Here is a 16,316-nt window from a genome sequence, read left to right as displayed (position 1 = left end):
AGGTTATTGTACTTCTATAATTCCCTCCCACTTTTGAAACACTGATTGACTTGCCACCAGTCCACGGCGTACTCTGCCTCTCAGTTACTTACAATCATAATAAAGTATAGCAATCTATTACAAGCTGAATTGAAATGTGTAGCATGATAGCATCCATTTTACCTTATTTGGCTTACGTTGCTATGGTTCTTAACTGACAATCTGTTTCACAGATCGATGGATTTGATGAGAATCGCTTCTGTATCGCTTCAGGAATGTTGAACCTGTTGTCATCTACACTGACACAAACAACAACCTGAATGTGCCATGGTTAAGATGGAATAGTGCCATTTGTTATGCTGGCGATTCAAACAAGAAAAAAAAAATGCTTGCAAAATAAAATGAAAGTGAACCACTGTATTTTGTTTGTGTGTCTCTGTCATAGTACACACGTCAATGTTATTTTTAATGCAATTTAATAAAATAACTAAAGCTATATGCGGTAGTTGAAACATTTTTGTTGACTAAGTAAAATTGTGTTGAAATGTTTTTGAAAAAAATGTTCAATAACTGAAACTACATTTTACATTTATAAAATTAACCAAAACTAGCTATAATTATGGTGAAAATGTCCTTCGCTTTTGTGTTTGCCAATGAATCTCATACGTGAGCTTTCAGGTTCATTTTAAATGTATTTATATCCGCAATGATGTACAGCCCATACAAATGGAGGAAGGCAGTCGTTTGGGAATTGTCGTTTACTTTACATTACTACACAGTACTAAGTGAATTATTTCTAATTTTGCACTCAACAAATACTCCACATATTAAAAAAAACTAGTAGAAACCTACCAAAAATGACGCCCAGCCAACAATAAATAAAAATAAAAATAAAAATAAAAATAAAAATAAAAATAAAAATAAAAATAAAAATAAAAATAAAAATAAAAATAAAAATACATTTAAAAAAAATAAAATAAAATAAAATAATAACCTGTGACAAATCCACCCTAACTGAATTTAAAATGATGGGGAAAATAATCAAAACAAAATAAAAAGTAACTAACATGACACAACCAAAACCATCATAACCCTGACACGTACTTTTTTTTGGAGAATCCCCACACATAAAAGAGGGGGGGGGGGGTTCCGCATGGGTGTTCTTACTGTTCTTATCATGTGTGGTGTACTCCAGATGAGCGACACAGCACACCACACAAATACAGCAATGCCACTTGTAGTTTCCAGACTGACCTGTGTGAGGCAGCATAGTGCCACGTGGCATACACACTACTGTAAAATTCAAAGAAGAAAAAGAGGAGTCGAAGAAAATTGAAGAAGCCAGGCTATATCATCTAATTTTCACTTATTTTACAACCACTCAAACAACCAGCAACAGCACAAGCTACAGATTGCATCTGCTAAATTTCACGTCACGATTCTTCAATCAGTCCATGGTTTTGCCATTTGACAACAAAAGGATTTCCGATCTGTTATCTGAGCTAATTTTGCTTGGTACTTGTGTGACGTGTCATGCAGTCCCAAAGAAAGACAAAGGTTGTTAGAATTATCATAAAAGTCGCGATTAAAAAAGGGTTTGGTTGTACATTCCGGCTTTTTCATAGATGACTAACAATGAGTCTTGAGAGGCCCCACACGTTGCGCAAACCACAACAAGCCAATGGTGTCTGCCTATCCTATTCCATTTGACAATGGGTTCAAACATAGGCTAATACACACGAAACTTCGTGTCATGCGACGTCAGAGGATACTGTAGTGTAGATTTTGTTGTTTAACCGTCTCACCGGGTGAGCCCGTCTTTTAAACATCATCACTTGAAAACTTTCGAGGCAAAACTGAAATGTATCTAGACCTGCACACAGAACTAGCACGTAGCTCATAATCTTTATTTCAGGTGTTTTGACTTTGACCTTTCCACTCCTTCACACAGATGGTCTGAAGATTACTTGTGACTTCACTTCTTTGCACTTTGACCGTATGGTGTTGAATATGCTGCACTCTGAGAGCACAAATTTCAGCATGATAATCCTCATAACACCTCATTTTCATACATCATTCTCTTGATCTTTTAATTGATTAAGTGAACAAGCATTTATTTGATTTGCAACTATAGTGTGCAACTACATCTTACTTGTCAGGAAAACTGTGTATACTAGTTGTGCTACGGGTATGACTAATGAAACTTAGATGTTAACTAGTGGCTCCTCGATTATAGAAATAATAAATAAACGTTTTTTAAAAAGTAATAAATTAACATTTAATAAATAATAAAAGTTGTATTTATTTATTTATTTGTTTTACATACTAAAATAATTCTTAAAAAAACAAAACATGGATAAACATTAAATATGTGTTTGGGGGAATTGAGGGTGATGATGATCATTTTTTTTCCAATCTGCGAATTTGTGAATTTTAAGTTGTAATATTACCAATCCCCACTAGATGGCAGACATGTCTTAGTTGCACTTACACAGGGTCTTATACTGCCCTGTATAGCAATGTGAGTAGGCCTAATCATGCCACTGTGGCTGACATTCGCCGAAAACCATTCATCGACAGGGGGGGTTGGACTGGTCCTGATGTGCACCATTTACAGCCTGAACTGCCCATTCTAGATTCTCCCGAAATTCCCAATGGCCACCATGCCCCTGGGTCATATTGACAGTTTTTACAAATATGACAAAGTGACTTTTTTTTAAATTGTAAACTCCCCATTTAATTGGTCTGATTAAAGAAGTAAATGAATACCTGTAGATTACATAAAGGCAGATGCAGCGGTTTGTTATCATTTATATTTTTTTATGATAAATATTTAACTCACTGGTTCAATAATTTCTCTCACATGTTAAAAATAAAGAAATCAAAAAGATGTTTGTGTTTGAGTCTGATGATGATGCTTCATTGCCAAGAAATGCTAAATAATACACAAATGACCTCAAATGAAAAGCATACCAGCAGAAGTAACATTTAGCAGAAGGTATTAAAATAAATCAAATCTGGTAGCATTAACTGAAAGTCGCACTCTTGAACTTTGTAACCTTCATATCATATTTGGAAATCCTCTTGTTGTTTTTGCCATCTAAACGTCCTGCAAACAACTTGTTGCTGTGAGAGAAGGCGAGCCAGCTGGACTGCTTTGTGAAAACCCGCTTGGCCTGAAGAGCCAGTCTCTTGTTCTTCTTTTTGCCTCATAACAGCTCGCTCACACTAAAGCAACATTTTAACACAAAGTCAAACAGGGGACTGAAAATTATCCAGTATGGCCACAGATTGGATGAAAAGGGAGATTCATTCCAAAAAGTACAAGCGCTACAAACTAATGGTTAATATTTCACCACTACCAGGAAGTTATGCTTCACCCCACCTCTCTCTCTATAATCAGAGAAAGAATAGGCTACTTAGGCAAACACAACATGAAGTCACGGAGTGAAAGCAAAGCGCACACACGGACTTTTTCCCCTTTTTTTTTGAGGTACTAAAAAGAGATATTTCTTTAATTCAATTTATGAACACATGGGGGAAAAAGACCATCATAACATGAAAAAAAGAAATATTTTTCATGGTTTTAAAACAAATAATAAATAATAAGAACAAGTATACATTTTGAGATATAGTTACTGTAGGTTAAGGAGTATTTTTATGTTGAGGATGTGTGACGTTTTTATTGTGATGCGGCTGATGCCGTATGTGCTTGTCTTTTGACGTTTAGTTAGAATTTAAGAATTTCACAAAAATCTACAACGATGTGATATTTTGTGCCCCAAATAATATAAAACTTGAAGATTCAAAGTTAAATGGCTCTTGAATTAAAATAATTTGAAACTTTCTTCAATCACGTAAAAAGTCACTGTACATGTACTGCTTAACTTTATGCTTTTCATTAGCCATCTTCTTATTCTATTTTTGGATGTAAAATTGATCCATAATAAGCCTTATGTTGTTTATTTTTAAAAAATCTTTTTTCATATTTATGAATGCAGTGGTTGAAATTACATTCAAATTGCCCAATAATATAGAAAGAGAATGGGTGGTAAACTTTTATAGCTTTGTTGTTGTTTAGACTGCCCTCTAAAGGCTGGAGTCTGTCACAGTAACACAATCGTGCACATAACAGGTGCTCGCTTGCAGTTTTAAGTGTGATTGTCGTATTTAAAAACAAAATATAAACTATGCTCCACTACACTTCTAATGATGCATGAAGATAACACCAATCAATTATCATCCAATCAGGATCACTTTGCTCCTGGCTCAAACCGCCATCATGAACGTATTCCTAATGAAATATTCGGTGCCTTTTTTAAACATCCTTCACCATGTATAGGCTATGTATAAAGAGAAGCCTACTCCTGTATGATCAAATTAAATGCAATAAGTTACACTAGCATCTGACAAAATTTACTTGCTAATTTATATTTAAGAAAATCAACTGCTCAAAATAGTGAGACGAGTTGTTTTACCTCTTATGTAATCAATATCACACTTAAAGGGGAAAGTCAAGTCAAACATTATGAGCAGCAAAATTTTTATCCTTCTCAAGGGGGCGACCATTTTGCAACAGACTGAGAATGACATCAGTTTCTCAGGCAGATAACGACCAATCACGGCTTATCTATTTTCTGAGTTGGTCATGTGACATTCGCAAGCTGCGCCATTATTGGTTGTTATCTGAGCCTTAAGCAACTGTGATGTCATTTTCAGTTGACAGCAAGTGGCAAAATGGCCGCCCCCTGAGATGAATAACAACAGGTGGATTTTGCTGCTTAATTCATATTCCACAAACATTAAATAATGAAAAAAAAAAAAAGATTAGAGGGGCTGCATAGAACATATTATTGTAAAGATTTTTTTGGGACAGTGTCCTGTCAAAACTGACCATTATTATAATCGTAAAGGCAGTACAGTAATGGATTGTTTTTTCAAAATGAGTACAGGAAGTGTATACGTCAATTGCACAAGCAAGATGAGTCCAAGCTGATGAGACTGGTCCTACAGAAAATGGGTTTATTTGTGATACAGCAGGAAGTGATCTGTCCCCATGCACTCAGCACTGAAACATGGTCGTCTACATATGTAACTAGAACGGTACAGAATGAATACCGGGGTTCTTCACTTTTCACATTCGCTTTACTGACGTGGTCACGTGGATTTTTTTATTTTTTAATATACACCCCCTCCCCCATCACCATAACAAATAAGACCTACCACTAAATATGGATCAAGTATACAGGCAAAACAAAAGCTACAGCAGGACAAACCTTTGCCTAGTCATCTCAAACTACAGTGCACAAACTTGTGTTTTGACAGCGCAAGAGAGAAAAAATAATCAATACATTATTCCTTATAAATATTCAGAAGCAAAAGATGAAATCAATTTTAGCCGTCACTACATATAAGGCCACGAAACCCAAATGATCAAACTCATGGTCGAACATAGAATAGATGCACGGATACACTTGAAATATAATCGTTGTCATGTACGGCACAGACAAAATCTTTTTTTTTTTTTATCATGAGACAGAAGCCTGCTGGTATCAGTCGCTTGCTTGTGCCCACATTTTGATCTTCTTTACCCTGCTTTCTTTCCTATACTGACACGTCACCTAAATAAAAGACTTTGTGTAAAATAAATATACCGTACTTAACTGCCTTTTCTACAGCCACACATAACATTCACATTCGGTAAACACGGTTATGAGGTTGCAATGACAAAACCTTCCCACTAATCGGACGGGACAACAAGAATGGATGACAACACGTTTTGAGCGTTTTCAACGTTCCCGCCAAAAATAGGCCTTGTGTGACCAGATCGAATACACGCGTCGCAAATCAGAATGGGGTCTGTGGTTGTACGTGGAAAGCCGCTTGAGTATTCATTCGATAATAATATGCCAGTACGACTTTCGATATCAACGATATCAAATAGAATGCTCGAACAGCTTCCCATAGTGGTTGTTGTCAAACATGGCTTTGTCACTTTGCAGGGAGAGTTGACACGAGAAGAATGAGCCTCAGTGAGAGTCAACCTCTCCGATGTGGTGGAGTCATATGGCATATACATACAGTACACTGTACTAAAGACAAGAGGTGGACACAAGAAAAGCACACGCCAGAGTGATTGTTAATGGTTTGTGTATGTGTGTGTGTGTGTGGTTGAACCTGGGCTCAGACAACGACAGACTGAAAATGAAAGACGAAAATCTCCTTCAAATTCCATCCTGCACCCTCAGTCCCAAATGAAACGGGGAAAAAAGAAAAAAAGAAAAGTCGGACGGCTGTGGCTGCCGGACGTTTCTCGTCTTCCTACTTCTTGTTCTTCAGCTGATTGGCCAGCCAATCGAGGCCCTCGTAGAGGCCGTCGCCGCTGGTGGCGCAGGTGGCCTGGATGTACCAGTTGCGGTGGCGCAGGGAGTGTAAACCCAACTTGTCTGTGATCTCGGCGGCGTTCATGGCGTTCGGCAAGTCCTACAAGAGGGAACAGTTTGGTAAGTGGGTTATTCTATTGTATTGTCTTTGTGTTCCCAGCTTGGGTTCTCAAACACAGCTCGGGTTTTAAGCGCACCCTCTCACCCTCAGTAAGGCAGCCTGACCTCACACGTACTTCAAATCAAATCATAGATATCTCTAAGAACACTAGATGGCTCGTGCGTGCTGTGAGCAAATGAGAAGCAACGTCGTCGCTGGGCGGCCATCTTGCGACAGGGCTGCCCGAGCTGTTATAACATTATAGTCAATGGAGCGCGGACTTTGAAATAGTGTTATTTTGCTGAACTCTCTCGAATTCTCAGCCAATTTTCATTTTTGTTGTTACAAATAACACAAGTGATAACACTAACAACTATGGCGAGGTAAAAAAAAATCTGCAATTTAAAAATTCAACCTGAATCATATAGCCATGTTAATAAGGCCAGTTTGTAAATATGTCAAGAATTCAGCGAGTTATGAGTACTTAAGTGAGTAAATCGACTACAGCTCAGTGCAACAGAGCAGCCCCCTTTCCTAAGATGGCTGCCAACTCCGCCTTGGGCCTACTACTGTTCTTATAGATATCTATGGTTCAAATTCTTTAATTTTGTTAAATGTTTGAGAATGTGTATTGTACCACTTTCTGGACTTTTGAATTTGGAAGTCCAGTAGAGTTGTGAGCTATCGCATCTCTTTTGTCTCAATATTTTGTCAGTTAACACAATCTTAGCAAAGAGGAAGTCAACCCAAAAAAACAATTTCTTGGCAACAATATGTTCAAGTCTAATACGGTATTCTCTAATACGGTATTCTGGTTAATATTGCGTTAGTGGAATATGAGTTAAGCAGCACAATCCAGCAGTTTTTATCACTATTAGAAGGCGGCCATTTTGCCACTTAAATCACAGTTCCTCAGTGCTCAGGTAACAACCAATCACAGCTCAGCTTCAGAAAAAAAGGTGAGCTGTGATTGGTTGTTGCCTGAGCCCTGAGCAACTGTGATGTCATCCTCAGTCGACAACAAGTGGCAAATGGCCGCACCCTGAAATGGACAAAATCAGCTGGATTTTGCCGCATAACTCAAATTCCACAACTATAATATTAATCAGAATGTCATGTTTTAACTAGTGAGGTCACATATAACATATTATTGTCAAGAAATGTTTAAAGTTGACTTCCCCTTTAAATTGTGCACGTGTATGCGAGTGAGCGTTTCCTGCCTGTTTATTGGCAAACACGAGGAGCACTGCATCTCTCAGTTCATCCTCGGCCAGCATCCTCATCAGCTCCTCTCGCGCCTCATTGACACGCTCTCTATCATTGCTGTCCACCACAAAGATTAAACCTGGAGGGGGAGGGGGGAGAGAAAACATAAATAGATGTAAACATTTGGCATCATCTGTCCTGCTCTATTCAGCTCGCCTTGTGTGTTTTGAAAGTAGTGTCTCCAGAGGGGGCGGATCTTATCCTGCCCACCCACATCCCACACAGTGAAGCTGATGTTCTTGTACTCCACCGTCTCCACATTAAAGCCTGAGAACAAAGCGTTACCACATGAGGTCAAACAACAACTACGCCGCACATGGTGGGCTGCGATGAATCTTGGACAGCCTTGCGCATACCGATGGTTGGGATTGTGGTGACTATTTCCCCCAGTTTGAGCTTGTAGAGGATTGTAGTTTTTCCTGCAGCGTCGAGGCCCACCATCAGGATCCTCATCTCCTTCTTCCCTATGAGGCTCTTCAACAGATTCCCAAATATGTTCCCCATGATTCAGAGAGGCTTCGTAACGACTCTAGATGCCTTTATGCAACGTCTCCAGCAAGGGATCCGTTACGGAGGGCTAAATGAGAAAACAAATTGTACCTTCACTTATCACAGCTTCGTGTACATCGCAAACAAATGAAACGTACAAACAACCACATCAAACAGTCAGGCTATCTGAGCATTCCACACACGCAACGAGACACAAGCAAGCTCCACTCATCGCCCACAGCGGTGGTCATGGTGAGTGGAAGAGAGGCATGTCAGCGCAACACCTCCAGGCTGCAGAGCAATCTGTTCAGAACCTTCTTTTGTTTTTTTTTGTCTTCCCTCAAACATTAGCATGAATGAAATGCCCTCATAAACCAACGCTGAATGTCCTATATTCTCAGGGCTGCCTTGAAAACATAACATTTTAAAAGGCCCAAAACACTTTCTTTGGGCTGGGAATGAGGCAGTTCTTGAACATGTCATGCAAATGACATCCTTTCATTTTCCCACATCCAGGCTGACGACAAGCAAAAGGTGGACTACACCCTGGACTGGTCGGCAGTCAATCACATGGCACATAATACATGTTTGAAAGGACACTTAAAACATTGTCTTTGAGGTTAATAACGTTTTTATGGTGGTGACAATTTAAGCCTGAGATTATATAATTCCCTTTACTTTATTTCCTATGGGAAAACTGCCTTTTTCCAACATTTGCTACACAAAATAATGCTCAGTTTAGTTGAAACCGATAGTAAGGTACTAAGGTATTAATTTAAACAAACATTTACATTTACACCAATGGACAATTTAGAGCAGTAATTCTAAAAGTGTGGTATAGTGCTACATCGGCTCCCTCCAGAACACATGAATCACGTAATCAACTCAGTTGTATTTAATATTTTAGTACAACACATTTGCGTTTAATCTTTCAGAATTGTTTGTTTTAAAACTTTTATTTTGATACTCTTTTGATTGAATAAACTTTTGCAATACATTTAAAAGGCTCAATATTTACTTTCCTATATTTAATCACAGTGTTCATGTTTTTAGGAATAAAACAGTTTTTGAAAACTTAAGTGCTTCACTATTGTACTTTAATTTGTTTATGATTGTACTATTGGAGAGCTAAGTTATTTCTAGTTGGCATTGGTAAAAGTTTGAGACCCACCAAATGAAAATGAGCTCTTTACAAATTCATTTGAATTCATTGTCCAACTATTTAAATACTCAGGTAGCAGACTAAATACTAAGCTTATAGGAAAAATAAACAAAAGTATAAGCATATAAATAAATAAGAATATAGCCAGTAACAGCCCTGTCCATGGTACTGAAGAGGCGCGTTGCACTTTTACTCCCAGGTTTAATGATTTCTCTGTCGTTAATGTTTTAATACAGCAGTAACCAAAACAAACAAATAAATAAATAAATAATAAAGGTGGTTATGCCAGCACGGCCTCTGTAAGCCGGTCGGTCACATGATAGGAATGCGGCCAGGGTGACCCAGGTTAGCTCCGTTAGCCACCAATGCTATCGTCGTTAACATTCCAGCTAACTTGCCACAATTAACCCGTTACGTTGCTTGCGCTTTTATCGACGCTATACCGAGCGAGTCGCCGCTTATTTCGCAATTTCCGCAAGAACACGTCCTGATTATCCTCCGTATAATTCGACGATAAATCAAGATGATTGCCGTTTTAATAGCGAAATCGATGAGACGTGTCGGCGCTAGCAAGTGTCTCTTTCCACCCCATCCCTTCATTCATCCGCTCTTCCCATCCACCTCCTCCGCGGGCATCCTGCTGTCACAAAGCCGTCTACAGTGACTCCTTTCCGACCAAGAGTGACGCCGAACACACGCTACAAACCGACCAACCGACACAAGAATATATAATCAGCAGCTGGGACTTACTTTGTCAGATTTTAGTAATCGTCGGTGAGTGCCAGTTAGTATGAAGGAGCCACTACTCACCTAGCTCGCTTAGACGTCTCGCGAGATTTCCTCAAGAGCAGCGGTCTAATGAAACGAGTTCTCGTGAGAGTACGCATGACTCAACGACTGTGGCGAGCCCCCAAAAGATGCGAAGAGCCTTTGATTAAAAATAGGTAGTTAATAACGAAATAGCTGGATATTATATTTTAGCTCATTTCACAATGTGTTTTATAGATTTTTGTATATCCTTTGCTTATTTGTGGTTCTTGTTTATTTGTGGTTCACAGGTGATTGTAGTTATTTTGGCAAAATTTGCATATGTCCTCACGTAAACCTTGTAGCAGGTGATTACAAATTACACATACACCAATGCCATTCATTTCCTTGAATGTCTCTGCCTACCTGCAATGCAAATGTATTTGTAAAAAATATAAAAACAATACAAACAGCGATCATTCATATTATAAGACATAGATACCACTACACACATATTATTGTTTTCGAATGAATTAATGAATACAATTTATTTCAATCAGTCATAAAAGGGGGAAAAAATACCACACGCAGGTCCGTCATAAAAAACAAAAAACACACACATATGACCGAAAAAGCATAGGCAGAAGCTCACGCTTGTTAAGGGTATTAACATTTTACATATTGGAAATTGTGTTTAAGTATTATATGATTCCTGGTCCCATTAAAATTACCACATCATATTTTTAACTGTAATGAATAGCAGTTGTGTCGTGGTATTCAAACCCATTGGCTATAACCAGTTTTCTTTTAACAGTATTTAATTTATTATATGTATAAAAGTATTTAAACCATGCATCTGTGCTGATAATAATGCTCCGAACGAAAGAGGTGTTCATTTAACAAAAATGTTTATTATCCATCCATCCATTTTCTGCCGCTTATCCGAGGTCGGGTCGTGGGGACAGCATGCAATCTTTGCAGGGAAACCCAGACTTCTCTCTCCCCAGTCATTTCGTTTAGCTTCTCCAGGAGGATCCCAAGGCGTCCCCAGGCCAGCCGAGAGACAGCCCAGCTTGTTCTTGGTCATCCCCGGGTCCTCCTACCAGTGGGACATGCCCAATACATCTCTCCAGGGAGGCATCCTAATCAGCACACTCCTCAATGTGGAGGAGCAGCAAAATACGGTTGACAACCGTTGTTTAACCACTGATTTAGACAAATATTAATCTGACAGATGTGTTTTTTTCTATTCACTTCTGCACTTAACTTAATTTTTTTTATTATAAAAATGGAGTTAGGATATTCACCATGCATTCATGGTTAGTGCTAAGTAAGCAAGCAGGCCAGGGTAGCCATAGGATGAGAGAGCCTACGTGGCAGGCCTCAAACACAACAGCGCCCCCCAGCGTACGCGAGGAACAGCACGTCCTCTGCTAATGTACAGATGTGTGATGTTAGCGGAAGGTCTGCGCAGGCGGGCTCGTCCCACTGAGCCAAGTGTCGGGGGCCAACGTCCACGGGCAGCTCGGTCTTATCTTTGCACGCTTTTCAACACATCAGCATTAGCCGGAGCACAGACACTTTTCACCTGAGGGCCCAGGCAGGCGATTATTTCGCTCGGAGATACCACGGAAATTGCTGTCTTCTCATCTGCTTTTTTCCTTCCGCAGAAGTTCACAATGCAGGGCAGCTTTGTTTTGCTGCTGCTTGCAGCTTTCGCGTGCACGGGAGGACTTGTTCGCGGCGACGACAATGCAGCCGAAGAGGTGCAGGTGGAGACCTTGGTGAGTGGAAAACGATGTTCCATGCGACATAAACGATGCATTGAGGGGTGAAAAAAAACAATACTAACGGTCTACTATTTTGCCCCAAGCTGAAACCCGAAACTTGCACCGTACTCTCCACAATGGGGGACACGTTGCAGATCCACTACACGGTAAGACACAATCAAAAGCACTACACGATTCGATTCATAATCAACACCCCCTAGCTAAATATGCTATGTACATGCTATGTAGGTGTAATTAGTGAGTCAACTAATTCGGCAAGATATACCGGTCGACTGCTGTTGTGTGGCGGCCCTTGTGTGCAACACGTCAGCAATAATAGAGAGCAGCTCATCCACGCGTTCACATTGCCAGGCTGGCTATCTGACTGCACTGCTGCGCACGCACGCGCGCGCACACACTCATTGTTAATCTGAACAGTCACACTAATGCAATCAACAACACAGTATTTGATGTTTATTCATCAATTATCAGATTGCATTCATTCATTCTCATTTATTCCACTCTCGTGGTACATATAGTGATTTACTAGTCCAACCCCCAAGCATGGAGGACAATGCAAACTCCACACAGAAAGACCAGAGCCGAGATTCAAAACCAAAATCTCAGAACCACGTAGTCCGCTGTGTTGCCACAAGTATAATAGTCATTCATTTTTTTCGATGACATTTGTCAGCAATCATATGCAATGTTTTGTAAATTTACTTTAATATTAAAATAGTGGCTTGGCAGATTATTATTTTTTTGTCTTGAGTTTTGAGCAAAAATTTGATGTACAAATGCCAAATTGTGACGCGAACATCACAACAAGCAGAAGACAGTGAACAGCTCTTCAAAAGAGAGGCCATGTGCTTGCTTTAAGCTTTTATTGCCACACAGAGTGTAAAGTGTAGCGTAAAAAGGAACTTATAACAAAGATAATTACACGTTGTGTATTTAACCAAGTCCGCTATCTAAAAGATAATGGGAATTATCATTGTTGGGCTAACAAAACTCGCATCGATACTAAGCTATTTATAAACCTTTAAACAACAAATTTGTTTGCAAGACATGTAATACTCAGATGAATATATTCTTTATCCTCTGCAACTGTATTACTGCAGTGTCGTTCCAACCCTGTTTCATCTTCAAACCTATAGTTAAATCTGTATAGTAAGTGTGCATACCAGAAGGAGGTGAACAGTGAATTACAGGGTGAAATGATACACAACGAACAATTTTGTGGCTGGAACTGATTAATGGCATTTCCATTCATTTCAATTGAGACGGATAATTTGTGACGTTTTCCTCACTATACTCCAAATTATTCATCCACTTGAACAAATGAAAAATGCCACACCTCAAATTGTTACCTGTCATTACATTTACTATGACTAATAGCACCATATGTCACAGTGAAAATCACACAGATCTTGCAGAGCAGACATGAGATCTGTAAAGCTGAAGTTTAAAGGCGAAAATGCTCATCCGGAGCAAAAACTGCAAGCGGTTGGAAGAAATACTCCCACAAGAAGTTGAATAGGGTGGGAGTAATCTTGCCATATATTTTTTTCTTGTATCTGTGGGTGTTTGTTATTCTGTAATATTGTAACCTGCCTTGTGACGACAGCAGCTGTCAGCGTTCTCAGCAGGGTGGAAAACTTTTTCCTACGCAGGCCGTTTCAGTTCTTACTGAGGTGCAGCGACATATTAATGCCATGAAAAAAATATGAGCCAATGAACAAATATGGCTTATATTCTAAACATCTGTGGGTTGAAAATTGTTGGGCTTTTTCTAAAGCATTCCTCTGAGATTTGTTTTTAGAATCGCATAACAAATTACAGATCAAACGCTGTTTCCTGTTGTAAAGGAAATTGCGCTGTATAGTTACTTCAATTTCTTCTGCTTACCAGGGTAAACTGATGGACGGCAAGGTCATCGACTCCTCGCTATCTCGGGACCCTCTTGTTGTCGAATTGGGGAAGAGGACAGTCATTTCTGGTGGGTTAAGGTCTAAATTGATTGATTTGGGTCAATTGAAGTCTGTAGCTATTAAAAGAATGCACTCGCTTTGGGGATTTACTGTCTTTTGTTTGAATTCCTCCCAGGTCTGGAACAAAGCTTGATCGGCGTGTGTGAAGGGTGAGTAAAAAAAAAAAAATGCAATTAAGTGCTGCTGAAAACTTACTTTAATTCATATCGCTCAATGATGAACTCTAAAATGCATTCTCAGTTTATACATTTTGGTTTCTTTTCCACTCTTTCAGGCAAAAAATCAAAGCCACAATTCCATCTCACCTCGCCTACGGTAAAAAAGGTTACGCGCCTACAATTCCAGGTAGAGAATACATAAAAGTAAAACATGTTCATTTTGTCAATACAATACTGTATAAATGATTTGTATGTTGTTATGTTAAAAAAAGGCTTAAATTGATTCTAAATCCAATTTGTTTGTAGGTCTTCATCCTATAAAAAAAAAAGGCATATACCAGGGATGTGATTTTTCCGCTAATTCGCGGAATTCCGCTTTTTTTATCTCCCCCCCCAAAAAAAAAAATCAGATTTTTTATTTTTTATTTTTTTTTAGTAGTTCATTGTGTATGCACATGACTCCGACAGATAACATCTTCTGCTATAACAAAGACATTTGTGGTATGCGCTAATATGAGTTACTTTTCATTTGGTCATGATAAAATTATTTGTTCATGAAATTTGAACTCTTCAACATTATTTATGTGTTAACTTAGTAATCACATTAGTTAGATATGATGATATTCTCAGTGATAGTTTTTAAAAGCAAAGGCAGTCCAATGTTTTTGAATGTGACTGATTTTGAGTTGACTAAAACTGCCATTTCATATGGGATAGTTCAATATACATTGAAAATTTATGCTGTTGTTTTGTCTATTTCTTTGTCATGTGAGTGCATTGAAAGTACTTAAAAACACGGAAAACCCATGAGCTCCGGGGGGCTACGTCCCCCTTGTCCCCCCACCAGCGGCCCCCAGACCCCCGGCTAAATTTTCAGATAATTTCACTTTAGTCAAATCACATCCCTGATATACATTCGTATCAGACAGCAGATTGAAGTTTAAATACTGTGATAAAGTCCAACTTCTTTATGGACTTTATTCCTCTAATAATATAAATCATCGTAATATGTCAAGTGATATTATTATAGCAAACTGAGCAGTACAAATAAATGTCATACTCGCCTGCAACATATACATGGACACTCACAACATTGTGGAGTGGTCACATCACCCTACTGGAATGCTAATAGTCGTTAAAGATGTTATAATGTAAGATCGTTTTTGATTGTCCGCAGTCATCTCTTTTCATAAATATGTCACACTTGGCACTGTTAACATGCTTTGGCGCTGCTGTTTTGATTAGCAATGGGTTTCAGATTGATCTCAGCAGCCAATTAGTTAATGTCTAATTAAGTGATCCTCAAAATATGACTCTTTTTTTAGTTGTACGTAAAAAAACAGGCTTTTAGTGGGTTACACCACTGGCGACAATAGAGGAACACCTAATACTGCTTTATGTAGAGGGCTTGTGCTATAATCCCATCATTTGAAACAACATCCATACAGCGTCAATGTTGCTCTCTCTGTGAACTAGGTGACGCGTCCCTTGAGTTTGAGGTGGAGGTGATCTCACTGACACAGCAAACGCCTTGGCAGAAGATGGTGAACGACGTGTTCCCCCTTGTCTGTTTGGCTCTGGTGCCCACTCTGCTCGGCTTGGTAGGAATCTACCTCTACAACAAGGGCAAAGACCCCAAACCCAGCAAAAAGAAGGCAAAGGACAAGAAGAAGAAGAAATAAGGACGGGACAAAGAACTATTTAATTACATTTTTTTTATGTGTTTTGTTTGTGTTGATTTTGTAAAACATCCCTTTGTAAAGATATGCTTTACCTGGAATTGACATCTCTTCCATTTAACGGGTGTTATTTGTACAGTAAGCAGCTACAGTGGCACTGATCTCAGACAGATTATCAGCCTCCATGAGCTTGATTAAACTGTGCATCACAACCAAAATTCAATAGACACAGACGACACATCTTCTCATCCAAGAATTGTTGTTTTATTGGACTGCAATTTTGAGTTATAATTTGTTATATATTGTTTGCAGATTTGTGCTTAAACAGTTTACAATTAGGCCTTTTTAGTCATTGTGTCAGCAAATATATTATCAAATAAGGAAAATAAAATCTTTGTTCTCATGAAACTCTCTAATATGGGTGTCTTGGTCTTTATTGTTTTGTTTTCATTTTAAGCTGTTGAAGTCACATCCTTTAAATTTGTTTAAAAAAAATAGTGATACAGTACTACCCAGTAGCCTTTTACAGGCCACAATCTTTCAAAATACAGAAGATAGTACTGTATTTATTACTGAAGGTTGTCAAAATCTAA

General features: G+C 38.7%; 2 protein-coding genes across 4 annotated transcripts; one reads left to right on the top strand and one right to left on the bottom strand.

Moving 5' to 3' along the window:
• Positions 1-4,984: 4,984 nt before the first annotated feature.
• On the bottom strand, positions 4,985-10,264 carry arf3b (ADP-ribosylation factor 3b). 2 transcript variants are annotated; one of them, XM_077573098.1, is made up of 5 exons: positions 10,190-10,264; positions 8,085-8,305; positions 7,885-7,995; positions 7,683-7,807; positions 4,985-6,462 (listed from the first exon to the last, which is right to left on the bottom strand). In XM_077573098.1, the coding sequence occupies exons 2-5, from the start codon at positions 8,230-8,232 to the stop codon at positions 6,301-6,303; spliced, it is 546 nt and encodes a 181-aa protein (XP_077429224.1). In that variant the 5' UTR covers positions 8,233-8,305; positions 10,190-10,264; the 3' UTR covers positions 4,985-6,300. The 2 variants fall into 2 exon arrangements, with proteins under 2 accessions (XP_077429224.1, XP_077429223.1); XM_077573097.1 differs by having other exon boundaries at positions 10,130-10,205.
• A 1,261-nt stretch (positions 10,265-11,525) lies between these two features.
• fkbp11 (FKBP prolyl isomerase 11) lies at positions 11,526-16,131 on the top strand. 2 transcript variants are annotated; one of them, XM_077573096.1, is made up of 7 exons: positions 11,526-11,726; positions 11,797-11,910; positions 12,000-12,062; positions 13,807-13,894; positions 14,002-14,035; positions 14,161-14,231; positions 15,521-16,131. In XM_077573096.1, the coding sequence occupies exons 2-7, from the start codon at positions 11,806-11,808 to the stop codon at positions 15,724-15,726; spliced, it is 567 nt and encodes a 188-aa protein (XP_077429222.1). In that variant the 5' UTR covers positions 11,526-11,726; positions 11,797-11,805; the 3' UTR covers positions 15,727-16,131. The 2 variants fall into 2 exon arrangements, with proteins under 2 accessions (XP_077429222.1, XP_077429221.1); XM_077573095.1 differs by having other exon boundaries at positions 11,526-11,910.
• Positions 16,132-16,316: the final 185 nt, after the last annotated feature.

This window comes from Vanacampus margaritifer, chromosome 8 (genome assembly GCF_051991255.1).
Source record: "Vanacampus margaritifer isolate UIUO_Vmar chromosome 8, RoL_Vmar_1.0, whole genome shotgun sequence".
NCBI classification, from domain to species: Eukaryota; Metazoa; Chordata; class Actinopteri; order Syngnathiformes; family Syngnathidae; genus Vanacampus; species Vanacampus margaritifer.
This window is presented reverse-complemented; position numbering and strand designations above follow the sequence as displayed.